Here is a 27259-nt window from a genome sequence, read left to right as displayed (position 1 = left end):
CAGCCTGAAGTTCATGCTGCTGCTGGGTTTGTAGGGGCTTCAGAGCCTGAAGTACTCCAGCCTAACTCTTACCAAACGAATTCCTGGTGTGTGTCTCCAGTTTTGTTGAATGGATAGATCCACCCAAACAAAGACGTTTCCTAGCACAGAACAGATGAAACAGTTGTGCAGTTACCCAGCTCCTCCAGTTTTCCTTTCACAGATGTTGTTTTATCAGTCAGACGTGACAGGAGGAGTCTGCTGGAGGAGGGCGCATGTGCCATCATAATTCCAAAGGAAGGAAGCTGGAGGACACCTAAGTTACTCTGGCCAAAGGGCACGTGCTGCCTCTTGGTCCCACACCCAGGCCTTTAACAGCCGTCTGCAGGAGCGAAATGTAGTCGAAAGTCTTTTCAATAGGCGAGCTGGAGTCTTCAGGGTAAAGTTTGCCCACATCTTTGGACGAGTTTTATCGCAGCTTTGTTTGGTTCTGAAGTCAAATCTTCAAAGCTCTCTGAGTAGCTAAGGCCTCTTCCATCACCTCCCACAACTCCAGCTTTGCTAAACAGAGAATGTCTGGGTTTAGAGGTCAGAAGTGAAAACCTGAATCCACAAAAACATTCAGATGACAAGAACAGGGAAACCAAATCATCACTCATAAAAGGAGCTTGCTTCCCGATTGGTCTGGGGGGGGCAATAATTCTGCCTCACTAGTGCGCAGATCTATGAAAATGACCCACATTTAAATTCTAAAATGCAAGCACATACCTCTTCTCCTGAGTTATCAGAAAACGCCAGGAACTCAGGGGGGCCAATGCTTAGTGGCCAGCACATTTGACCCAGCATCCAGGAAGCAGAAGTCTGTGGTTCTCTGAGAGTTCCAGGCCAGCCAGGCCTACATAATGAACCCTGTCTCAAAAATTAAATAGACTAGAGGCTGGAAAAATGACTAAGTGGTTAAGAGCACTTGTTCTTGCAAAGGACTTGAGTTCGAGTCCCAGCTAGATAACAATCACTATAACTTTAGTTCCAAGGGATCCTATGCCCTCCTCTGATCTACAGAGGTGCCAGGCACTCACATGATGCACAGACATACATGCAGAAAAAAATACCCACTAGACACATAAAATTAAAAAATTAAAATAAATATGAAAAAAACAAAATGAAAAACTTAGGGCTAGTAGATACCATTCATACATCATGTTACAGGCTGGCAGGTGATTCAGAAATAAGCTGAAACGGACAGGCTCTAGAAATAGTTTCTGGTGTCAGGATGTATTTATCTCATTAAGAGATAAGGTGATGGTCTTACACAACCTACCATGAATGAGTTGATTTGTGGGTTTAAATGAATGAATGGGTTTAAAACTAGTAAAGAAATCAGAAAAGACAAAGTAGTGAATGACTGCTCCTCAGAATAGAGTAGAGATAGGAGGCTAGCCTTTAAATACATTCATTAATAATAAGGGGAAGGAAGTGAACGGCAAGCGCTAGTCTGGTGCAACAATGTTGCAGTTACCAAACACGGTGAAGAAAGGAGAGGAACTCTAGATGAATTCAGACCCCAGCGCAAGAGCAGGAGAGGAAATGAGATGAAAAAGCAGCTTTGCAGTTCGAATGTCAATCTTAGCAGTCTGTAAAACTTGATTTCCCAGATGCTTTCTATTAAGGAAACAATGCCCAGTCAAGATTGCTTCAGCACAAGTTGGAAACGTTCATAGCCTTAAATGATCATTCAGAAGCAGAGTAATTAGAAGTGACTTCCAACGACAAAAGAAAGGAAAACTTGAGAGTCTTTAGCGGAACAGTGTGCTAATATTGTCCTCTGCAACAGGAAGATGTCCTAGGAGGAAAAATTAATGTTACTTCAAGTGAAACTGTTTCTATATCTTTAGTAACAATTTAGTATCAGAGTTAATGGAAAAGAAGGGAAATCAGGAGAATCTGGCATAAGCACTGATGCTTTTCAAAAAAAAAGCTAGCTTTCGATGTCTAGTTAGAGGATGATATTAACATTGTCGATTCCGACGCCTGCCGTTTGCACAGCTACGATAACGAATTACAAACGAGAGATTTCAAAATAGGGAAGCTCCAAGTCTGCAGAGCAGAGGAAGTGAGTTAATACATCACTCATTCATGCATTGAACATACTGAAATCGTTAGAACACTGAATGTAGGAGGCGAGACACCTAATCGACCACTTTCCGTTATTCTCTCGTTGTGCTAGGAGGGCTTCATATAATACCCAGCAGAAATTAATCATCTCCATAGCACATGAGAACTACTGTCCACGAAGGGATGGACAGGAGAATGACGAGGCAAGGAGGCAGCCCTCCACCAGGCTTTATTGTTATTATTAGTAATAACAATTATTATTAATTGGCTGGACTGGAACTTGATGTGAAGACCAGGCTCATAGAAATTGGCCTGCAACTGCCTCCCAAGTGCTGGGATTAAAGGCAAGTGTCCCCATTTCTGGCTTGGGAAGCCACTCAACATCAGGTTGTTAGGAAAGGGGGTTCAGAGTGACTGAGGTAGGAGGACTGTGAGGTACGCTGGGCCCAAGTCAACCCTGAACACCTGGCTGGGGAAACTGAACTTTATCCCTTGGTCATCTTTAACACTCTTCACGACTAGCACTGTACACTGCTTGGTGACAGGTAAGACGAAAGAAGCCATTGGTAGGGTTTTGGTTGCTGCTGTTTTTCACAGTAAGTAATCAGCTTCAGTTTATGCTTTGGATTAAGACTAAATGGCGCAGAACGGGAATGGCAAGGGTGGGAGGCTTCTTACAAGAATTCCCATCAAGAGCATGAAGCGGCATTTACCGAACTAATCCTGCTTACTGATGTGTCACAGACATGCTCTCAACAATTATTTAAGGCCAACGACACACAGGGAAGAGTCCGTGTGTATTTCCATTCTGCACTAGAGAAACACGCAGACGTTTAGACCCACAGGGATAGTGCTGCTCTCGGCCTCGGTGAGAAGCTTCGTTTTCAGTGGACAGAAGCTGATGTGGAGATCCACGACTGGCCAGTGAGCTGAGGATCTGGGACCGAGAAGCGCTCAGCCCGAAATGAGACACCCACACCAACTATGTCTGAGGTTCAGAGAACTTCAAGGAGGACGGGGCAGGAAGCATGTAAGAGCCCGAGGGTGGAAGGAAGGCTGTGAAATGCTGTCTCTGGACTTGACCCGGCCTTTGTGCTCATGAACTCACAGCAGCTGTGGTTACTGACAGGAGATGAAATGGGTCAACATTCCAGCACAGATTGGGAGGGGCTCATGAGAACCCTCCCCTCTCTGAGGAGCTATAGGCCGTTAACGAACGGCTGCTGGGAAAGGGGAATCATTTTCTTCAATGGCACAATCACTGTTAAGTCGTTCCAATAAATAAATCTTGATCCACAATCCTAATTCAACTCTACGGCACACACACACAAGGTAGCGGCGGGAAAAAGAAGAGTCTCAGTAGGAGCGGGAGAGTGATAAGGGAGAGTGGTGGGGGTGAATATGATCAAAATACAGTGTGTGTGTGTGTGTGTGTGTGTGTGTGTGTGCGTGAGAGAGAAAGAGAGAGAGAGAGAGAGAGAGAGAGAGAGAGAGAGAGAGAGAGAGAGAAGTTATCAGAGAAGAGACCACAGGACATACAGAAATCAAGGTGACAGAGCTGGAAGCGTCCTCCAGTTAGCTAGCACTCAGTGCCAGAAGGTGCTATGCTGACTGCTGGTGGAGAATTGTCATCAGTAGTCGTGTTCTGCGGTGGTTCGTACTTGCTCCATCCTGACCTGCCAGGCAAAGTGTACCCAAGTCTGTTCCGGGGGTTCCCAACCACCTCCTGACTGAAAATGAGACCTGCTCCAAAACAGGGAAATCACATCTGGTACTATAAGCCTGGTTAAAAGCACGTGACTGGGGAGGTCATGGGCCCTAGTAGGGAGGCTACAGATGTTTTGCTAAAAGGATGTGAAGTGTGCACTAAATTATGCTTGTGCCCTTGAATTAGTGATGCTGTCCGGTTTGGTTAGAGAAGCCTTTGTTTGTTTGGTTTTCTGCAACAGGCAGTGGTAAGTGCAGAGACTCATAACTGGTCAATATATTGAGAATAAGTGGCTGTTGAGTGCCTAGCCTTAAATAGGACTTCTATATTTATCTATATCACCTCCTCTGAGGCTCAGCTAAGGTTGAGGAAAAGATGACATGAAGAATGTAAGAGAAAGAGGATAGAGCGGAGTGCTGTGGAATTTCCTGGACATGACAAGTCCATTATATTCTTTTTATAAAGATATTTCTATTTCTTTTTATGTGTATGGGTATTTGCATGTGTGTATGTACGTACATACGTATGTGTGTATACCACATGAGTGCCTGGTGTCCCTGGAGGTCAGAAGGAGTTGGATCCCCTGGAACTAGAGTTAAAGATCATCAGGAACCACCATATTAGTGCTGGGAACTCCTCTGCAAGGGCTGTAAGTGCTCTTAACCATTGAGCCAACTCTCCAGCGGCTGTGGTTGTCTGTACAAGGCTGGGCTGTGGAGTGCGAAGGGATTTGCAAGGATGTCTAGGCAGCTAATGGTGGCTGGAGGAGAAAGAAACATTTTCTTCAGTGGTGTAGCCACTGGTAAGTCTCCGGTGTTCCTGTAATTAACCTCTCACCTATATCCTGGAAACAACTCTCAAAACCTCATTGGATTAAAAAAAACTCCTGCTGGTGTGATGGCTCAGTGGGAAGAGGCTCTTAATACCAAACCAAGTGGCCTGAGTTAATTCCTAGGACCCACATGGTGGAAGGAGAACCAACTCCCAAGAGTTGTCCACTGGCCTTCCGGTGGATCAGTGTGGAAGGGGGCTAGCTGGGAAGAGGAAGGGGTTCAGAAGAAGTGGAGGGTATCAAGAAAGGGTAATGGCAGGGAGAATACAATAAATACATTATACACATATATGAAAATGTTATTAGGAAACCCATTATTATGAAGAATTAATACATACCAATAAAACATTAAAAGTTTTAAAATAGAAAAAAAGCCAGTCTACAGCACGTGGGCGTGAACTCCGATTCGGAAAGCAAGGGAGATAGAATTTGGACTTACTGCTTATAAGGACAACAAGATGCTCGTAAGAGGAGGCATGCTTACTTGCCCTAAGACTGCAGCATACAGGAAACGAGGCACCACACATCCCAAGCTAGATTAGCAACATTGCTCTGAGCCTAAAAGGCCTAGGAAGCCTGGGTCACTGTCAGAGTGACAGGCCTTTGCACAAGTGGCTTGTGCTCTCCGAAACACTTCCACTCCTTCCTCATTCTGGTCTTCTGTTCCCCCTTCCCAGGAAGTGCTCTTTCCCAGGAAGGCTCTCCCTTACTACCTTACTTCTTCTGTCATGGCACCCCTGGCCTTTTCTGTGTGCCCTTCCAGATTGAGGCACTCAAAGGCTGGGGCTCTCTGTCTTTTGATCTAAGGCCATTTCTGTATGTCTAACCCTTAAAAAAACAAAATCTCTCTACTGACTGGCAAAGAATAACCCTGCTCCATTATGTCAGTTTCTTCCTTCTTCGGGCAGCGCAGTTAACGACTTCAGGAGCAGGAAATCATCCCCTCATCACATACCAGGGTATTATTCACAGTTTACTCACTGTGAATAGTTCCCTTAAGATAGAGACAACAACTAGTTGAAGATTTACAAACTTCCCAGGGCCAATCTACTTTCTAAAAAGTCTGCTTATGAGAGTGGGGAACAGGTCCTCTTTCTGCTTCTGAAATACACCAGGGGTGATAACGTCATAATTTCTCTGGGTCTCGGGCTGGGTGGGAGTCTGTGGTCCTTTGCTTGAGCCATTTTTTTTTTTTTTTTTTTTTTTTTTTTTTTTTTTTGCGGAGCAGTGTTCTTAGAGCAAAGGTTGTGGTTTGTCTCCTCGTTAGGGAGCATCTGGCCACTTCTGGGAGAGTCTCGAATACATCTCTCAGTTGTTTGATGTTCGCCCAAAATGCCAAACTTTCTCTTTGAACCTGGAGTCGCACTGACTGGGGACTCCTATTTTCCTTGAACATTAGGGGACCTGGAAGTCCGTTCGTGGGGGACGCCCAATTCCCAGGGTTCTGGGGATCACAGGAGGGCCAGAGTTGTCCTCCCGGTGGGGGTTTCAGAGCCTTTCCCCGCCCCACTCAACCACTCAAGGCTGAGAGCTGGTGCAGGGTCCCAGAGCGAAGCTGGGAGAGGCGGGCGGGCACGGCGCGAGGGGCGGGGCGAGCCAGCCCGAAGCCGGGGCGGGGCCAGAGCGCGGCTCGATCCGGCCTAGGCCTCGCCGGGCTCCGCCTTGCCCGGCTACGCAGGCGGTAGGACTGCGGTAGGGGCCGGGCGGCACCATGGCGGCGGCAGCGCCTGCTGCTGCTGCTGCGGCGGCGGCTTCTCCCGAGGCGCCGGCCGTCACGGGCACGGCAGAACCCAAGACGGGAGACGAGGACAGCCGCGAGGTCCGAGTGCTGCAGAGCCTGCGCGGCAGGATCTGTAAGCGGGGCCGGGTTCGGGGAGGGGGGGCGGAGGGGATCCCGGGGCGGCGCGGCTGAGGGTGGGCGGCAGGCGCGCGCGGGGGTGGCGGCACGCCCGGGACTGGTGAGCCGGGATGGGGGTGTGTTGGGGGAGGCGCCGCGTCGACGGGACGGCGCGGGTCGGGGCTCCCCTCGGCGCGAGCAGGGCGGGGAGCTGCCCGCACGGGCGAGCGGGCGGCAGGCGGGCGGGCAGGCGGGCGTGAGGGGCGCCGCCTGGAGCGCGGCCTGGACGCGGGAGCCCGGGGCGCGGCCGGGGGCGCGCCGAGTTTCCGGCCTCTCTCGGACGCAGGCCTGCGGGCGGCCGCGGACGACGGGAGCGGCCCGAGGTGGGAGCCCCGTGGTAATTACCGGGGAGGCGCGGCCGGAGGAGGGAGGCCGGCCGGGGCGGGGCGGGGCTGGGCCGGGCGGCGGGCTGAGGAGGGGGTGCGGGCTCCCTGGGGCTCCGGGGATCCGGCCAGGTCGAGACGGCTGCTGGGGGCTGCGGAAGCCGGCGGCCCGGGGTCGGCTGGGCGCGGCGAGGCGAGGCGAGCAGGCGAGCGGGACGCCCGAGAAGCACGGGCCGGACACCTGTGCCCGCCCCACCTTGCTGCTGCGGCTGCGGCGGGGACTTGAATCGAGAGACGGCGTGACTGACAGGGACTGTGGGCAGGATGTAGTGGCTTCCTGTGAGCAGGTCTCAAAACACAGTCATCCAGCCCGCTCTTAACCCACTTCATTCTTTCCCGTGCATTTGTTACTTTTGTGCGAGCCGCGCTGAGGAGTTTAGAAGCTTACTCGGGGACAGGCTAGTGTGATTGTCCTTGCGATCCTTAGTCTTTTTAATGACCCGTTTGATAGTACATTGACTCCCCACAGCTTATTTAGACGACCCCCGTCATTGTTTGAAAGACAAATCAATAAAACTTAACTTTTGTTGGAAAAAAAAAATATTCAGTACTTTCAGATTGGAATCATGCTCCACGGTGTCTCTCCTAAACCCGAAAGATAGTTTATGTTTTGTGTTAGACTGGCTAATACCGCTTTCTTCAGCAGAATATACAATTTTTCTTTTTAAATATTAACGCTATAACTTATTTTGGATTCTCCCACTTTTTTTTTTTAAAGTTACTCCCTTTCAAAAGAATTTGGAATTTTATTAAAACCCCAGGAGCAAACACGTGAAATGTCACTTTTTATTTCCTGTTGAGATCCTGGGACTCTTAATGAAGATATTTTAGGTATTAAAACTTGGGAAAGCCGGGCAGTGGTGGCGCACGCCTTTAATCCCAGCACTCGGGAGGCAGAGGCAGGCGAATCTCTGTGAGTTCGAGACCAGCCTGGTCTACAAGAGCTAGTTCCAGGACAGGCTCCAAAACCACAGAGAAACCCTGTCTCAAAAAACCAAAAAAAAAAAAAAAAAAAACCTTGGGAAATTACACCGTGGGAATGGATGCTTTGTGAGAGTCTTTTAAGTACCCAGTATTTTAAGTTACTTTCTTAGGGGTAGGCTTTTCACAGTTAATATTTCTTACTCCTAGTATTTGCATATATGCAATGCTTGGCTACAGCCCAATGAATTAGGATTTCCTCCCTGCATTGATCTGGCTTTCCAGATTTTTGCTACTTTATATTTCTCTGTGAATTGATACTAGACACTGTCTGTGGAAGCCTCGCTGATCTCTAAAAGCAGATTGTATTGTGGGGGTGACATATGCACTGTTGAAGTTGAGCCTTAGGGTTGGACTGTTTCTAGAAGGACATAGACACCGTCTACTGCGACCTGCTCCATAGCAAAGGTTCTGTGAACAGTTTGGCAAAAATATCACTCCAAGAGAGATTTGGGTGCAAATTAAACACACACACACACACACACACACACACACCTTAATTCCCGTGGTTTAGGCAGTCCCACTGCCCAGAAATTGACCATTAAGCTCCTGGGAGTGTTATTTTCAGTTTAACTGGGGCTAGAGTATTACACTTGCTTTCATCCTGGGCGGGTTATCTTTTAATTGCTCAGCTTATAGCTCGGGTCATGGTGTGACTGTTTCGCAAAGAAATATATTTAAATAAAGCCCCTCCCATTTCTCTGTCCTCCTTTTAGCTGGTGTAATATAGAGTTGGTTAAGCTTGGGAACCTTTGCAAGGAGATGCTCTTCTCTGTTCCTGAAACTGACATGTGGGTTTTGTAAGGTAAGGGCCGGAGAGTGGTAGAAACAGCAGCAGGTGTTGAAGTCACAGAAATGGGCTGATGGTGGTCTGACAGGGAAGATACTGAGAATGGTGACATAACCTATGTCACCCCGTTCCTTTTCAGCATACTGAGAAACCTTGGGGTAGGGCCCGAGAGTTGCCTGTTGTCCTGGAGATGTACTGTAAGATTCAAGACGGCTCTTTGTGGGTCTCTGATCTGCAGTTAGAGACCTAGACTGCTGAAAAATCCGCCTGAGAGGAAACATTCCTATATTCCTGGCCCTTAGCTCTCTGAACCATCCCGGTGAAAAGTGAGCATGGATCGATGTGATGTATATATTATTGAAGTTCTAGAGCTAGATGATAGTCCGCACCCTTTTTCAGGTGTCTCATTCCTAATTTGTTTATGTCCCATGGATTTCACAAGGTATATGGTATCAGATTGATGGATCAAAACAACTGCGGGGTGGGGAGAGGGCTCAGCTGGTCAGGTGCCCGCCGTGCAAGCCTGAGGACCTGCCTTCCTCATCAGAGCCCTTATAAAAAGCATGAGTAGGGGAGGAACGCTTGCTGCACATTCCTTTAATCCTCTCAGTGGGAGAGTGGCCACAGGCAGATCCCTGGAACTCATTGGCCCGGCCAGTGTGGCTGAGGAGAGCTTCTAGTTCATTGAGAAACCTTGTCTCAAATAATAAAGGTAGAGAGTCTCGGGCACCCACATACACGGGCACCCACATGCACATCTGTACACAGCCACATGAACAAGAATACACATAGACAAAACATTTTATAGCTGCCTTTACACAGTCGGTTAAAGGAAATCGACTATTGCAGACAGTATTTTGGGTTATAGACTGATGGTCCGTTTACTATGCTAAAAAGCCTGAAAACATTTTGAGTGGTCCGCTTCCTTAACTGTATTCAAGGGGTAGAGTTGTTGGATATCTTCGAATTGTCTGTCACCTGAGCCTTTAGTAACTGAAGTCAGGAGTACTTTTGGTCTCAACTACTTTGATGTAAGTGGCATACCTAAAGCTAGTTTGCATGCCTCCCCCATTACACCCTATTTTCAGGTGAAAGAAGGGTTTTAGATTTTCTCTTTTATTTATATCTTCAGGTTTGGTGTGACCTCCTTTTTGGTTACCACATTTTGTTCAGTCTGCCCTTGTCCAGTTAAGTCCATTATAAAAGTTTTGAAAGGTTCCACACACGCACAGGCTTTTGGCTCAGGGGATAGATACCTGGTTCATAAAGGTACCAGCTGTGAAGATTTGTGTGAAGTGTGTGAGTATCGTACAGTGAGATCTGTGAGAAGATGATTGTGACCCAAGAATTCACTTAGGATTTTGATATTTTCAGACCAGGAATGACTACGGCAGTTTGACAAAGCTTAGGGGCCTGGTGTAATGAGTCTACTGGGATTGAATGTACACTTAATTCCCAGCTTTTGTTCACACCTTTGTGTTCCTCTGTAGTCTCATGCGTAAATTGTGAATAGTAAAAATATCTGTCTCACAGGATTGCTATGATGATACCCACAACCCACAACCAAAAAAGAGCTGGGTCAGCCATGGGCCATCTCTTGGGAAGGAGTGAAGCAGGAGATAAAGCCTTATCTGATGCTCTTGTCCAGCACGCACCAGCGTTTCCTGGTGTACACAGAAAGCTGTGTTCTGCTTTAGACTTGGTTAGGTAATATTCCTGTGACTTTAGATGGCTCATTTACCCGGGAGCTTATCTCTGTCTTTTCTGTATCATCTTCAGAGTGGGACCAGGGCTTTATCAACCAGCCATTTTGCTCATGTTATTTCCTCTGCCGTATTTACATCAGAGAACCCTACACATACTTTAGAAGCTTGCTCCATGTGATTCAAGTCTTTCAGACAAACATACCCTCATTCTAGCCATAGGGCTTTGATGCAAAAAACCAATATTGCAGTTCATGACCGTTTTCTTATTATAGAAATCATTTGTGTATGTTCCTGTTATACTGTGAACTCTTTCAGTTTAGTATTTATTTTTGTTTGTTTTATTTTTGTCATTGTTGTTTTTAACAGTCTCACTAGAACAGGACAGGCCTTTAGAAAATACCTTCCTCTCAATGTCATCTTGGGGATAGTCTCAGAGTACTAGAGGTGGAAGGATTTCTGTATTGCTGAACAAACTAGCAACTGTCAGTTTTCTCAAAGGAAAACTTCATAGATCTCTCAGGAAGTTCTTTTTTCCTTTGAAAATTGGAATTTTCACTTAGCCTAGGTTTGAATTGAGGCCAAAGTTGCCTCGTTAGGAAAAGGGTTACATTTTTCTAAATGCTGACTTATTAATTAGAGTTTAATTGTTATCTGACTATATTCATAAATTGTTATCTGACTATATTCATAAATTTTGATATTAGTTGGCCCTGGAGCTTGGAAAAGAAAATCTTAAAATCATACTTTACACGGGAAGTGTTTTTATTTGGCACGGCAGGTTTAAGTGTTTTGGTTATAAGATATAAATCAAGACTTTTATTGACTACCCAAGAGTTGAGAGGAAGAGATTTAAAAGGAATTATTCATGCTAATAATTCATTATTATCAGATCTTTGAAACAAGATGATGAGTACTTAATGGAGGGATTTAAAGGGTTTACTCATGGTAATAATTCATTATTGTCAGAAATTTGAAATGAGAGGATGAGTTATTTAGGACGGAAGAAGAATCCATCTTTGAGATGGATAGGAACTGAGGAGAAAGGGATCTTTGTGAAGTTCACAGAGCAGTCAGCTAAGCCTCTGCTCCGTGGAGAACAGGAGTAAACCTCAGTGAGTTCATTGAGGAGTTTTTGTAACTGAGAGCTCTTTGAATAGTTCCAGAAGTGACTGTGGAACTAATGTAGCTAGAATAAAACCATCATTTTATAGCCTTTAATTATAGACTCTAATCCTATTTTCTTGATAATGTGTTTTATGGAATTATTTAATAGTAGCAGATTATGTGTTTTGCCTACTGATATATTTCTATACTCTTTTAAAAACTGGTAATAAAGTTTTGTTGTATAGTCACGTATTGTTAAATTAAATATTTTATGTAAATTAAATTTTTATGACTTTTTTTGGGGGGGTTTAATCATCAAAAATCTAGCTAAATTGGCTTCATTTTTAAGAGTGTCCATGTGTGTGTACATGTGTGCGCAGGTCTACATGCAGGTGTGTACATGTGTATGTGAAAGCCAGAGGGCAATTTCAACCGTTGTCCTCAGGAACACTGCCCTCCTCTCTTATGGCATGATGCCCAGTAATTAGTATAGACTGACTGACCAGCAAGCTCCGTGGATCCCTCTGTCTCGCCATCCTAGTGCTGGGATTACACACATGAGCCCCCACACCCAATATTTTTGCCTGGGTTTTGTTCTGAGGATTAAACTCAGGTCTTTGTGTTTAACCCCCCCCACCCCCCCGCCATAGCATGTTATAAGGTTATATCAAATACGAGCAGGGCGGTGGTGGCGCACGCCTTTAATCCCAGCACTCAGGAGGCAGAGGCAGGCAGATCTCTGTGTTTGAGGCCAGCTTGGTCTACAGAGTGAGTTCTAGGACAGCCAGAGCTACACAGAGAAACCCTGACTTAAATCAAAACAACAGCAGCAGCAACCACAAACAGAACAAACAGTGAGCTGTAGTTGGAAAATTTACTTTGAATGTGGTTCCTAATATTCTAATAGTGCTGTTAATGATAGAATAGCTAAGCAGATTGAGGAACTCTTGCTTCTTTACTTCAAAAATGGGTGTTCTTTCATAGTTGCTTTATAAAGTGAACCATTTGCTATAAGATAATACATCAGAGACTTTTGCTTTAATGCTTGAATTTGTTAATATACCTGTTTTGCATTTAATACAGTGTTCTTAAGAAATTTGCCTAAGACTTAATAGATTGTTTGAATCCTAAACATTTTTTCTATGGCCAGTGGTTAATTCAGTAGTACTATGTAATATATATTTGAGTATCTCGGAGGGCATATCAGTCCCTTGGACTGTAAAGTTTGTCTCAAGTTGTGAGTGGGATGAAGAAGTCTTTACTCACTGTTCCAGTCTAAGATTTATACTAAGCAGAAGTTTTCATTCATTCTCTGCTTAGAGGATTTTACAGTTTTAGACCTGGAAGAGAAAGAAGATAACATTTGTGCTGTTCTTGTGTACATACAGACTCTGGTGTTCAGGAACCCGAGTGTCACACAGTTAATGACTTGTAAGAGTGCACTCTCAAAGGTTCCTCCTAGAATGCTATTGACTTATCTATGAATGTTGAAAATATACCACATGTAAGGTTTGAAGACTTTTTTCCCCTCTCCAGTGGTTTTCAGAGTGGTGATAGAATTTCTTTGAGTTTTGTACACATGTTCATCTGTTCCTGCTGAAGAATTTTGTATAGTGATAGGAATAGCAATGCAACCAAGGGTGTGCGATATGTGGAGAATGAACCTGGGTGTTTCCTTATTTATGCCAGACTTTATCTTAACACTTTGCAGTCTTGACTGTCCATCAGTGTCGCTTGTGTTCTTTAAAAAGTTCTGGTACCCAGACTCTAAAATCATCAGTTTGAGTGTCTACCAGCTTAGTTTGTATTCCTTTAGAGCTTATTTAAGCACTTACAAACAATTGTGCATTGTGGCTTTTCCACCACAGAGAAATAGAAGCAAAATATGTGTGTTTTGCATCTTTTTTCAATATAATTGAAGATTTTTTCGTATCATTAAAAATAATATGTTTGTAATATGCATAATCTCTCATCTGTATGTATTGTATTTTATTTAACCAGTCATCTATTGGTTGGCATTTAAGTTGTTTTTGCCTTTGTTGTGTGTGCGTGTGTGTAGAGTACCGGAAAAGAATTCAGCCTTTGTGCTCTACCACCAAGTTGTATCTAGCCCAGCTGTGTGTTTTTTATTTATTTTGTTTTGCTTTGTTTTGTTTTTCAAGACAGGGTTTCTCTGTGTAGCCCTGGTTATCCTAGAACTCGCTCTGTGGAACAGCCTGGCCTTGAATACACAGAGATCTGCCTGCCTCTGCTGAGATTAAAGATGTGTGCTACCACTGCTGGCTACTGTATGTTATTTTAAATGTGAGCTCTCACTATGTTTCCCAGGCTGACCTTGAATTTGTGGTGATCTTTTGTTTTGTTTTTCGTTTTTTCAAGTTGGGTTTCTCTGTGTGTCTTTGGAGCCTGTCTTGGACATCACTCTGTAGACCAGGCTGGCCTCAGACTCACAGAGATCCACCTCCCTTTGCCTCCTGAGTGATGGGACTAAAGGTGTGCACCACCACCGTCGGCATGATGATCCTCTTGGCTCCTGCAGTCGCTGAATGTGCTGAGATTTCTGGTTTGCATCACTGTGTCTAGGCTTCATACAGATTTTTATAAAGAGGTCCCTGGAACAATATGTGCAAAAGTACTTCACAAAAGAAAATAAATTATCTAGTAAATATATGAAAATGCTGGTGAAATTGAACAGAAATAAATCAGAGAAATAATTGTGTGAATATATCACCATTTACAAAAAATGGAAACCTTGCTTCTTTCAGTATTTAATGAGTGCATAGGAAAACATACTTTGCACTTTTATTGTGATTTTAAATTTATAAAACCATGTTATAGCATTTTGGTAGTATTTATTAAAATTTAAATGTATTTTTCTTATGTGTTTTTACTTCTACCATATTATCCTACAGGCACATACAAAGAGGTTTTGTGTTGGTCTTGTTTAAAAAGAAAGACATAATTAAAGTGTTCATTAATAGGAAAGTAGATAGTCTGTTCATACATATATACTGTAGCAGTTAAAAAGAATGAAGTACATGTATATTAGAATGACCCCAAGATGTATCATTGGGTGGGGAAAAAGCGTTATTAGAGTAATATATATGTGTGTGTGTGTGTGTGTGTGTGTATGTATATATATATATATGTATGTATGCATGTATTTTCTATCATACATTTTTCTGTTCCCCTAGCCATCCATCCATCCCTCTAATCTGTTTTTGTGGTACCTGAGGATCAAACCTGGGACATCACAAATGCCAATTAAGCTTTCTATCACTGAGTTACAGTCCAGCCCCTTAATGTGTGCTTTTCAACTCTTGGGACAGTGAACTTTTCTCTGTAAACTAATAGATACATTTTATTAAAAAGATGTCTGAAAAGATGTATAGTTTTGATTATTATTTTCAGTGGTGGGAACAGGAATTAGTCTTCCTTGTAATGATTTGATTTTTAATAGAGAGTGTAAGTGTATTGGAGATATTATCGAACATTTTTGTTTGTACAAATGAAGTGTTAGTCAGATACTGTGAGTCACAATTCGACTTGAATTCTCTATGTGAAATCAAGTTTGGTAACATTTTAAATACACATTGAAATTAATAATATCAACTTTTTTATTTTTAAATCTTATTAGCGTGTGGGTATAAATTTTAGTGTGTGTATATATAAATGTATGTAATTCTGTAGAGAGGGGCACCCATGTGTGTGTGTGTGTGTGAGAGAGAGAGAGACAGAGACAGAGACAGAGAGAGAGAGAGAGATTTAACCTGAAGGAGTTGATTCTCTCTTCCACCATGTGGGTCTTTCATACGTAACTCAGGTTGTCAGAATTAGCACCAAGTGCCTTTACCTGCTGAGTTTTCTCAGTAGCCCTCCCCTTTTTATTATTTTTGGCAATTTTAAAGATTTATATTTAATAATGTATACATAAATGCAGGTGCCTGTGGGAGCCAGAGGAGTTAGAGGCAGTTGTGAGCCGCTCTAATGTAGATGCTGAGAACTGAGCCCAGGTCTTCAAGAGAAGTATGTGCCAATGCCATAATTTAAAGAAAGTAAAACTTAAAAATACAAAGGATTCCTATATAGTTTGCCTATTTGATCAGTTATTTATGCTAAAAATGTTGACTTTTCAAAAAGTTAATAACTTTCAGAGGGATGTTATATTTGAAGGTCCTCAATAATTTTGAACCTGTATATTTGGGTAGTCTTATTTATGTAAAACTTCCTGGGCCAGATAATAGTGGCGCACATCTTTAATCCCAGGACTCGGGAGGCAAAGGAAGATCTCTGTGAGTTTGAGGCCAGTCTGGTCTATAGAGCAAGTTCTGGATGGGCTCCAAAGCTACAGAGAAATCCTGTCTCGAAAAACCAAAAAAAAACAAAAAACAAAACAAAACAAAAAAAAATTCCTCAGTACATATGGGGAAGTGAACCCGTGTTTATTGGATATTTACTGTTTTTCAGGTAGTGTGCTAGGATAGTTTGCATGTTATTAAATTTGCTTCATTTTATGTAGAGGATTGTTGTTCTTGACTTTAAAGATGCAGCGACAGAGAGCTCTTCAGCAGTGTAAGACAAGGTCTCCGCAGGTTTGTTGACAAGGCTCATGTCTTTTCCCACCAGGCTGCCTGTCTTCCAGTATATTGGAATGAATTTGTTTCCATTGACAGGACTTGGTGATTACCTCTAAATTAACCGTGGTCTAATGAAATGGATACTCAATAAAGTTAGAATGTTTGTCAAACATAGTAAAAATGAGTCTAGGGATTCATAAAATAGTCTTTTGTTTTCCTAACTCTGCTTTTGTGGGTTTTCTGCCCACTTGCTTTCTTGTTTTTCTCTCTCCCCCTTTCTTCCTTTTCTTCTTTTTTTTTGCCCCTACTTACTGTTTTTTGACATGAAATCTCTCTATGGTTCTGGCTGGCCTCAGACTCTCAGTCTAGCTGGAGTGCTGGAGCTGCAGACATGTTACCACAGCCACTGAGTTCTCTGCTGTGGACTGCAGTTTCTTGCTTTTGAATAGTTCTAATAAATACACACCTTTTATACAGAGAGGGGGATATGTAGCATTTGTTATCAGGTACTGTTTTGTTGCTTTTGAAAAGGGGCTGGTAAGAATTCCATTACCAAAGATAACAGTTACAGCCCCTGTAAGGCCTGTCCTTGTGGCCCCAGCTCTTCCACCATTTGTCTTTAGCCTTTTGCCTGCCATTACAGGCTCTCTAAGTTGCCTTATGAACCTTGTTAGGCATCATGTAACTGCAGGAACTAGTGGCCTGCCTCAGCAGAGATTACACCATAATCTCTGTTTGCTTTCTCACCTTGCAAAGGGGCCTGTAAGAACCGTAGAAAGCAGCACACATTGAACACTGACACTGTGGGCAAGGCAGACCACAGGAAGATCGTTCTTGCCCTTGGTAACATACTTCTAGAACCCATGGACACTTCCTGGCAGTATCTTGTGAAACTCGCCTTTTCCTGTGCAGTAGTTTCCTAACTTCTTGTTCTAGACTAAGCTTCAGTCAGAGGTGATTAATATCACAGTACAGATAGCTGCAGCTGTTATGCATTATCTTTGATCCGGACCTAGTAGTTTGGATAAGGGAATTGTTTGTAGATGTTAATTTTTAAGAACCTCTAGCCAAACAAGGATATTGATAGTTACTATTTACTAAGTACTTTCTTTGTTTTAGATATTGTGTCAAGGGCTTTACCACAGTTAATGTTCACTACCGTCCTAAGTATTATCTCTTTTTACACAGGAAATTGAAACTAAGGACATAACAGATTGTTAAGTGCCCAAAGCTTGTATTGAAACCCAACTGTTTGCTTTAAAACACAATCATTTAACTTGCTGTATTGTCAATACCACTTGTTATAGTGGTATTTTATTTGTGTTTTAGTAAATATAGCTTGCCCGAAGATCAGAGAGCAAAGCAGCCATACTAGTCAGCCATACTGGCCAAGGAATGTTGGGACACACCTTTAATCCCAGGACTCAGGAGACAGACAGATCTCTGTGAGTTCAAGGCCACCCTGAGCTACACTAAGATGAATCTGTCTAAAATAGAAAGCTCACACAAAGGTGATCCCAGCATTTGGGAAGTGGAGACAGGAATGATATGGCTGTGTGGAGAAAAGACTATACAGGGAAGAGGCAGGAGCTCAGTGGAGTGTGAGGTCTGAGGATCCGTGGAGACAGGATCTCACTGTTTCGGTCTGAAGGTTGATAAAGAGGTAAAAGGTCTCTCTAATGGCTGGCTGCTTTTCTTTTCTGATCATTGGAGACAGTATCTATCTCTGGGTTTTATTATTCATGCTATTGCTCGTTATTTTAGAATTGCCCTGTTGCAAAAATTGAAATTAAAATTAGAAAAATTTAAAGACTTCATTATATATTACCATATCATAGCTAGGACTATGTATTATGTAATTAGGTGACATTTTAATCTTATCTAAGCTTCTTAATATGAGTTCATATTTTTATATATTTAATTTTTTTAACTTTTTAAAGACATATTCTCAAGTGTATGAATGTTTGGTTTGTTGGAATGTGTATGTATATGTGCATATGTGCTCTACATGTGTACCTCATACCCTCAGAGGGTGCCAGAGCCCTAGAACTGGAGTTATGGATGGTTGTGAGCCATCATGTGGGTATCAGGAACTAAACTCAGATGCTCTGCAAGATCAGCAAGTGCTTTTAACTAATGAGCCATCTCTCCAGCTCCTCGAGTATATTTTTAAGTATGTATATTCTCTTTTTTTTTGTAAAGATATGGTGGTATTGACATGGGTCATATCTTCTCACTATGTAAAAACTACATGCTTAGCTTGACATTTCTGTTGTGATGATAACATATCCCATGTCACTCAGGCCAGTTGATACCAGGTTCACGGAATTCCCTCTTTAGAGTATTGCTTCCATTCTTTTCTTTCCACTCTTTGCTTTTTGTTACTTCAGTTCAAGTCCCTTGTCAGATTTTTCTGAAGTAGACTGTGAAAACAGAAGTTTCTGGTTGTTCTCCAACATTCAGAGACTTATATTAATTAGAAATGGTCAACTGATAGCTCAGACTTGTTACTAGCTAACTCTTATGCTTAAATTAACCCATATTTCTTTTTTTTTAAATTTCATTTTATATTCCAACCACAATTTTCTCTCTCACCTCCTCCTCGCCTCCACCCCCAGCTCACCCCCATCCCCTCCTCCCAACATGGGTAAGGGATCCTATGGGGAGTTAACAGAGTCTGGCACATTAAATTGGGGCACGACCAAGCCCCTCCCATAGGGAATATTAGCCCATATTTCTGTCTATACTTTGCCATGTGGCTTGGTACCTTTTCTCAGTGTGGCGTTCTCATCTTGCTTCTCTGTGCTTACCCGTGACTCTGGATTCCACCCTTCTTCCCATCATAGTCTGGTTCCCTATAGTCCTGCCTGGCTACTGGCCAATTAGAGTTTCATTAAACCAATTCGAGTGACAAATCTTACAGTGTACAAGAGCATTATTCCACAGCAAGACCATATAAAAAGGTTACTTTTAGTAACCCTTGCCTGGCAGTAGTGACTCTTGATTTTAATCCCAACACTCAAGTGGCAGAGGCGGGTGGATCTCTGAGTTGGAGGCCAGCCTGGTCTATAAAACGAGTTTCAAGACAGCCAGGGCTACACAGAGAAACCCTGTCTCAACATAAACTAAAACAAGCAAATAAAAAACTCAAAAACGTAGTAATCCTTGTTGTCTATGAAGTTAGGACTCTGAGGTTCCCATTTTAGGCTCTCTGTCAACCCTCCCGTGTCCTCAGGTTCCCCCTTTATCTGCTTCCTCAGTTTGTCATCTTCACTGCTGCCTTGAAGATGCTCCTCTAATTGCCGCTCCAGACCTGTCTTCCCGCGGCAGCAGTCTTCTTACAGTGTTATTTCTGTATTTTGAAAAAGGAACTTATCACTTGAAAGATTGATTTTGAAAATTAACTAAAATAACATGGCATTCTTAAAAAAGTCTACTGTGAAATATATATTATTTATTAAATAAATGTCAGCTTTTATTGTGGTTTGACTTGCCCTTTTCCCACTGCAAGTAGTCTTTTGTCCAGGACCCTGCCCTATTTTGATTTCCTTTGAGGGTTAATCCCTTTAGGATCTGTGTTGACTCCTGTTCTTCTTTGTATTAAAGGTATGCTTTGAAGTAGGTCTGAGTTTACCAAATCTCTTCCAGACAGGGATAGAGTCCCAGAACTACTATTTTAGAAGGAATTTAAGAATAGAGTGGAAAAGCAGTCATACTATAGCTTTTGACTGTGATCTATTCATTGATGCTGTTGCTGCTGCTGATTTACTTTATTAAAACTGTATTGCTTGCCTAATAGGGTTATTATGCAAATTTGTTAATGCAAATGAAATGAGACATTGGGAAAATTCTTAGGGGCATTCAGATATTTAAGAGATAGCTTATATTAGTAGTATCTTTTCCTAGGATATGTATAAGTACACAATACAACCTATTGATAGAAATATATAGATGGGATGTTCCCCAAACATACACATACATACCAAAGTCTCTGTTGAACAACTTGATATTCTAGTGCTAGATACAGTTTATATGGTAGGCTAGAAAGATGGCTCAGTTGTTAAAATGTTTGCTACAAAGTCATGAGAATCTGAGTCTGATGTCTACAACTTACATAAGAACAAACAAACACAGATGTTGTGGTATATGCTTAAAATTCTAGTTTGTTGGGGAGGTGGAACAGGAGGATCTCTGGGGCTCAGGGGCTAGCCAGGCTTAGTCAAACTTGTTAGCTCCAGGTTCAGTGAGAGGCTTTGTTTCCCAAATAAAAAAATTACATGGTAGGATCTAGGTACAAGCAAGCCTCCCTGCCCACATGGAGTTACTGTACAATCTACACAGGGAGGACAAGCATTGAAATAACATTGGGACTGGAATGGTGGTTAAGCAAATAAGAGCACATGCTCTTCCAAAGGACCTGAGTTTGGTTCCCAGGACGCATATTGGGTGGCAGCTCTCTACAGTCTGTAATTCTAGCTCTAGGGCTATCTGTTGCCCTCTTATAGCTTCCCCAGGGACTGTACTCAGGCGCGCACGCACACACATGCTGCATTTAAACATTAAAATTATTAGAGTTTTAGGCCAGCTAAGGTTACTTACTGAGACTCTTTCTCCAAAATAAATAAATTTAAATGAGTTACATGTAAATTTCTTCTTTAATATAAATCGATCTGTGTCAGCACTCTAAAGGTTAAAAGTAGGTCCCTTGTATGCGGTATGTGGCATGTTAATAAATGTAAACAGGAGTGGGTACCACATTTAATGACAGGATGAGAGTGGTCAAGAAGGACTTCATTGAGAAGGCAGCTTCTGCATAACTGCCTAAGGAGATGGGAGAAACATCTAATTTTATAGGAGATAGTCACTTTTTGCCATTGTCAAAAAGTGAACAGTTAAGCCGGACGGTGGTGGCGCACGCCTTTAATCCCAGCACTCGGGAGACAGAGGCAGGTGGATCTCTGTGAGTTCGAGGCCAGCCTGGTCTACAAGAGCTAGTTCCAGGACAGGAACCAAAAAGCTACAGAGAAACCCTGTCTCGAAAATTAAAAAAAAAAAAAAAAAAAGACAACAAATCAAAAAGTAAACAGTTAAAAGCAAGATAATAAATGCCAATGGAAATAGTAACTGATAATGGAAATCGTCCGTTAAATGAAAAATCCTCCATATAAATGCCATTCATTTAAAGATCATCAGAATTATAAAGTAAGATTAAAAAATGATAATAGCAAAAAAATAATAACAGCTAACTGGTGGCACAGGAGTTCCAGCACTTGGGAAGTAGAAGTAGGAGGACCAGGAGTTCATGGTTACCTGTCTATACCTGGCAAAATAGAAGGTCCAAGGTCAACATGAAAGTCCTTGTCTCAACCTTCCAACACGAACACCAACCAAATAATAAAAGAAAAACATACACACACAGACACTACACCGTGTGTGTGTGTGTGTGTGTGTGTGTGTGTGTGTGTGTGTGATGAGGGAAAAGTTAATTTTATTCATTGGATAAAACACTGTCATATAATGTGAAGGTGTTTTGGCCAACTTGCAGTATATCCTTGAAACAAGAAATGTCTGATTGTCTTAGGGTGTCTATTGCTGTGAAGAGGCACCATGACCATGGCAACCCTTAGAAAGGACAACATTTAATTGTGGTGGCTTACAGTTCAAAGGTTCAGCCCATTATCATCTTGGTAGAACATGACGGTGTGCAGGCAGACATGGTGTTAGAGAGGTAGCTGAGAGTCCTGCATCTTGGAGGCAACAAGCAGTTGACTGAGACACTAGGAGGAATCCTGAGCATAGGAAACCTCAAAGCCTATCCCAACAGTGACACACTCCCTCCAACAAGGCCACACCCACTCTAACAAAGCCACATCTCCACAGTGCCACTCCCTTTGGGAGCCATTTTCTTTCAAGCCACTACTCTAGTGAAGTGTTTATTTTGCTCATCTTTGAATGTTTGAAAAAAGGACACTTTAAAAGAAACTTAAGACACTTTAAAGGAAATTTAGTTAACAGTCATGCATTAAACCATAATGTAAGCTAAAGTGCTTAAGGAGTATTGGTTAAGAACTGAACAAAAACATTTATTATGCAGTGAAAGAAGTTATGCTGGAGTGCTGTCCTCATCTTTGCAGTGGGGAGCAGTTGATTGTGAATGGTACAACTCCTGACCTTGATTCATTGTTGGGGAGCAGTGGGGAGCAGTTGATTGTGAATGGTACACCTCCTGACCTTGATTCATTGTTGATGGGAATAGTGACAGTCATAAATACAATCAAACGTATACTTTTTGTTACAGGGCCTTTGTATATTTACAGTACCTTGGCATGTTTTGTGAACATGAGAACCTGAGTTTGATCACTAGCACCCAAAGAAAAAACACCAGATGTGGCAGTACATAACTGTAATTCCAGCTCTGGGGAGGCAGATCCCTGAGACTTGCTGCCAGTTAAATCTAACTGAGTAAAGGAGCTTCAGGTTCAGTGAGTGAAGTATTTTTTGGGTTTACCAAGACCTTTTGGTAGGGCAAGTTTGTTCCATCAAACCACATTAGTGTGGAAGGAATCCACAGGTTCACGTCTTTTGTGGAAACAAAAGCAGAACCTCTTTTCTAAAGCAACATACCTATCCTTAGACCCACATTTTGAAGTCAAGATACCTTTATTTGGTTTAACTTAGCAGCCCCCCAAAACAAATGTCTCTCTGCAGCCAAAAAATTTAAAGAAAACACAATAATATACATAATCCAGACTTTCTGTGTATATTCCATTTTACGTGGCTTTTAAAATTTACTCCTTTAATCTATGACTGTATTCTTTATATTACTTTTACTGTCTCTTTAGAGACTTTGTTTTATTTTTTAAACATATTTCTTTTTATTTATTACAATGTAAGTGAAAATCATTTTTTCAGTTGGCTTGCTCAAGTATTATATCTCAAACTATAGTGGAATGCTATAAGAAATAGTTTCCAGAGACAAGTACACGGGTGCTTTGAATTAAAATACATTATTTTAAAGATTTATTTTTATTTATAGATATGCATGTATATCCATGTAGGTGCATGGCATATGTGTGCCAGTGCCCTTGGAGACCAGGAGAGGTATCAGATCCCCTGGAGCTGGAGTTAGAAGCAGTTAGTTGTGAGCTGATTGGGAACAGAAATCCAGTCCACTGGAAGAGCAACAAGCAGTCTTCCTACCGTACCATCTCTTCAGCCTTTCTCTCTCTCTCTCTCTCTCTCTCTCTCTCTCTGTGTGTGTGTGTGTGTGTGTGTGTGTGTGTGTGTGTTTGAGACAAAGTCTCACTATGTACCCCCTGGCTGTCCTGGAACTGCTTCAGACTCACAGAGATCCACCTGCCTGTGCCTCCTGCATGCTGGGATTAAAGGCATGCACCACCACGCTTGACTTTTTTTTTTTTAATGTTTAAGAAGGTGTGTGTGTGCACGTACACACACATGCAGGTGATATGGAAGTCAGAGGGCAATTTTGTGGAGTCAGTTCTCCCCTACCACCTTTACATGGGTTCTGAGGATCTAATTCAGGTCATCAGACTTTCACGGCAAGTGCTTTCGCCCACTGAGCCATGTTGACAGACCCAAGACCTCTTAGTGATTTCCAGGCCAGTGAGGCACCCTGTGCCCAAACAAAACAAACCAAAAAAAACCCAACAACAAAAAAGTGGGCAGCTCCTAAGGAATGGCTCCTGAAATTGTCTTCTGGATTCCACACTGACTCCACACTTAATGTGCATGTGCTGCCCCTCCCCCTAGGCTCCCAAAAAAGGCTGACTGGAATTCTCAGGAATGACTTCGAGGTCACAGTGGAAAGGGCTGTGGTGTTGCTCAGTAGTACAATGCTTGCTGTTTTAAATCTTGAACATTAGCAAGTTCTCAGGCCTCATATTGGAGCTGCAAAAACTTCTAACAGAAGTTCAGCCAGTTACAAATGCTCTCAAGGATACCAAACAGAAAGAATGTGGTAGCAGGATCATCTGATTTAAATAGACTAATCAGGGAAAAGTTCTCTGACAAGTGTCGTTTGAGCTGAGACCTGAATGATAAAAATGTACCAGCCATGTAAAGAGAAGAGAGACCCAGGAAGAACTCATAATAAACTTGACAGGGCTGATGAATGGGGGAAAGTGAACACGGGAGAACAAAAGAGGAAGGGGTCAGAAGGAATACTTAGGGCTTTATGATTTAGAGATGAAATTTTGTTTTTTACTTTTATTTATTTATGTATTTTTTGGTTTTTTGAGACAGGGTGTCTCTGTAACTTTGGAGCCTGTCCTGGAACTAGTTCTTGTAGACCAGGTAGATGTGAGATTTTATTCTCAGACAGTTGGTATGATTTGGAGCAGAGGAGTGACTGGCTTGAATCTGATGAAAAGATAACTTTTGGTCTGAGTTATGGCTATGTGGCAGAACACTTAATCTACCATGCATCTGTTGGGTCTGATTCCCAACATTGAAAAGAAAAGATCACATCTTTTGGTGAAGAATAGATTGTAGGAGAGTAATAGAAGCAAAGACACCAGTTAAGATATTGCCATGCTTGTCTGAACATAAAGTCATAGTGCTTGGGTTTGTGTGATACTGGCGAAGGAAAGAAGTAATTGGATTTTAGATTTTGTCTTTTTAAAGATCTTCTGGATTTGCTAATGAATTGAATGTATAAGGGAGTGGCAGGAAGATGATGAGGGAGAGGGAAATAATTGTAGATCAAGGGAAGAGCTTGTGGAAGAGGAAATAAGCTTGTTTTTCTGGAACTTGTTAAATTTGAGATACCTACTGGATATTCAGAGAATGTTTAAGTTTAGCATGGAGGAGTGAAGATCAGGCCTGGGAGCCACTAGCATTAACACTATATGCTACAGGTGTTTATAGAAAAGAAGAGGTATTCTAGAACTGAGCCCCAAGGCAATTACAGCATTATAGTGAGAAGGGGATGAGCAGAGTGGAAGACATAGGAGGAAAGCCAGAAATAGTATGTTGTGGAATCCAAGAGGAGGGAGCATGTTAAATGTTCACTCTTAAATGATGTTGCAAGGGTGGGTATAGTAAGAAGAGGATTGAACGTGTGAGATTTAGTAAGCCGTCATTCATTGACACTGGTGACTTTGATTAAAGTTCTAGTTTCACGTTGGCATCCGAAACTGATTATTAGAGCCAAAGAATGGATGGAAAGTGAAAAGGCAGTCTAGAAGTGAAGGTTTGGCAAGAGAGAAGAGGTGGGGATTAAAGATGGTGTGGGATTTCCCTCTGAATGCTGTGAGTATGTTTTATTACCATTGGTTAATAAAGAAGCTGCTTCGGCCTATGGCAAGGCAGAATAGAACTAGGCAGGAAAACTAAACTAAATGCAAGGAAAAAGAAGGCGGAGTCAGGGAGACGCCATGTAGCTGCTGAAGGAGAAAGACGCTGGAACCTTATTGGTAGGCCACAGCCTCATGGCAACACACAGATTAACAGAAATGAGTTAATTTAAGATGTAAGGGTTAGCCAGGAATATGCCTAAGCTATTGGTCAAGTAGTGTTGTAATTAGCATAGTTTCTGTGTGATTATTCGGATCTGGGTGGCCAGGAGATGAGTGTGCAGTCTCCCTTGGTCTGAGTGGCTGGGAAACCAACATGTAGTCTCATTTACAGGGTGATTATTTGCTTCTGTTTGTTTTAATTGGGAAATGTTATTTAAGTGCTAATGAGAGAAATCTGATAGAAAAGAAAATTGCTGATTCAGGAAAAAGGCATTGACTGCAGGGAAATTCTTGAGATGGTATTGGTGGGACAAAATGGAGAGAGTACCTTTTCTCTCCTAGAGGAAGGATGCAGTGATGTGTCATGACCCCATGTGTCTATATATGGCTCCTCCCTTCAGTCTTTTTTGTTTTTAAGCACTTATGTTTTTTTCTTATAATTAAAAAAATACACTTTGATACAGAGTTCTCGGGAAAGGCTTCCTTTAGACCACCTTGACTCTCTGACCACTAGTTGCTTTTTTCTCTACTCCGTGTTATGACTTCTTCCAGACTGGATTCATATATAAGCCTTGGGTGATATATATAAAGATATTTAACATCAATTTAAACTTTTTGTGCCAACAGATGAAGCAAAAAATTTATTGCCATATCTTGGACCCAACAAAATGAGAGATTGTTTCTGTACTATAAATTTGGACCAAGAAGAAGTTTATCGTACCCAGGTTGTTGAAAAGTCTTTAAGGTTGGTAGAAAATAAGAAATTACCATTCATTTGATATATATTCATGGGTTTATGTATTTTCCAGATTTTTATCAAGTTGACTTTCTTGAATTAAAACTAATGTTTTTATTTAAAGATTTTCTTTTCTATTATGAATTTATTTTTAGAATTACAGGATGTAAGCATTTGAAGGGGTCTTGAATGTTCAGTAAACTGGGCTAACAACTTTGGGCACCTTAGCAGTAGCTCTGGCAAGTGGTCATGTGGCATCTGCTTAATAACGTTACAGTCACAAGAATTTCGTGCTTCCTGAGCAGTTTACTTGGTCTTTGAACTGTTCTGACACAGAAAGTGCTTATGTTTAATTGGTTAATGATTATTAAAATGATATTCAGCCATGTACCAAGCACTTGCTCAGTTCTGGGTTCTGTTTACTTGTCTGTCTGGGAGAATGACATCAGTGTAGTGCTTGGTTTCACCTGGCTTTTCACTGCCTTACAAAGTTTGTTTTGTTTTTTTTTTTCCTTTTGAATTGTCCTAGCTCTGTCTCTTAGATTTTTCTGGGGAGCAAGTTTAGTGTATCTTTTACATGACACTATTAAATGTTTGAAAATAAATATTGTTAAGACTTTAGTCTGTTCTCTAGGTTAAATTTTGCCTATTTATTTGAGTTTTCCTCAAAGTGCATCATTCTATTTCTCCAAAGAATAAATTAGTTCATAAAGTTCACACAAGTTGGAGCTAGAGAGGAGGCTTAGTTGGTGAAGTGCTTGATGCACAGATGTGAGGACTGGTGTGCCACCCCAGCACCCATGGAGAAGCAGGTGCAGTAGCTCCCACTTGTAGAACCGTGCTGAGGATATGGAGGTGGGATCCCAGGAACTCACTGGCCAGCCAGTATAGCCAAATTGTTCATCAAGAGACTTTATCTCAAAAACTAAATTGGAGGCCGGGCGGTGGTGGCGCACGCCTTTAATTCCAGCA

At 42.2% G+C, this 27259-nt stretch overlaps 1 protein-coding gene across 1 annotated transcript in view; it reads left to right on the top strand.

The window, feature by feature from the left end:
• The first annotated feature begins 6327 nt into the window (after positions 1-6327).
• The window catches only part of Rasa2 (RAS p21 protein activator 2), a 107828-nt gene continuing 86896 nt past the window's right edge, over positions 6328-27259 (top strand). The window contains exons 1-2 of the mRNA XM_057767331.1: positions 6328-6487; positions 26179-26296. Of these exons, the coding sequence (XP_057623314.1) occupies positions 6346-6487; positions 26179-26296 (260 nt within the window). The 5' untranslated portion in view covers positions 6328-6345. The remainder of the gene's footprint in view (positions 6488-26178; positions 26297-27259) is intronic.

Source organism: Chionomys nivalis, chromosome 4 (genome assembly GCF_950005125.1).
Source record: "Chionomys nivalis chromosome 4, mChiNiv1.1, whole genome shotgun sequence".
NCBI classification, from domain to species: domain Eukaryota; kingdom Metazoa; phylum Chordata; class Mammalia; order Rodentia; family Cricetidae; genus Chionomys; species Chionomys nivalis.
The sequence above is the reverse complement of the archived record's forward strand: the minus strand, read 5'-3'. Positions and strand labels throughout refer to the sequence as shown.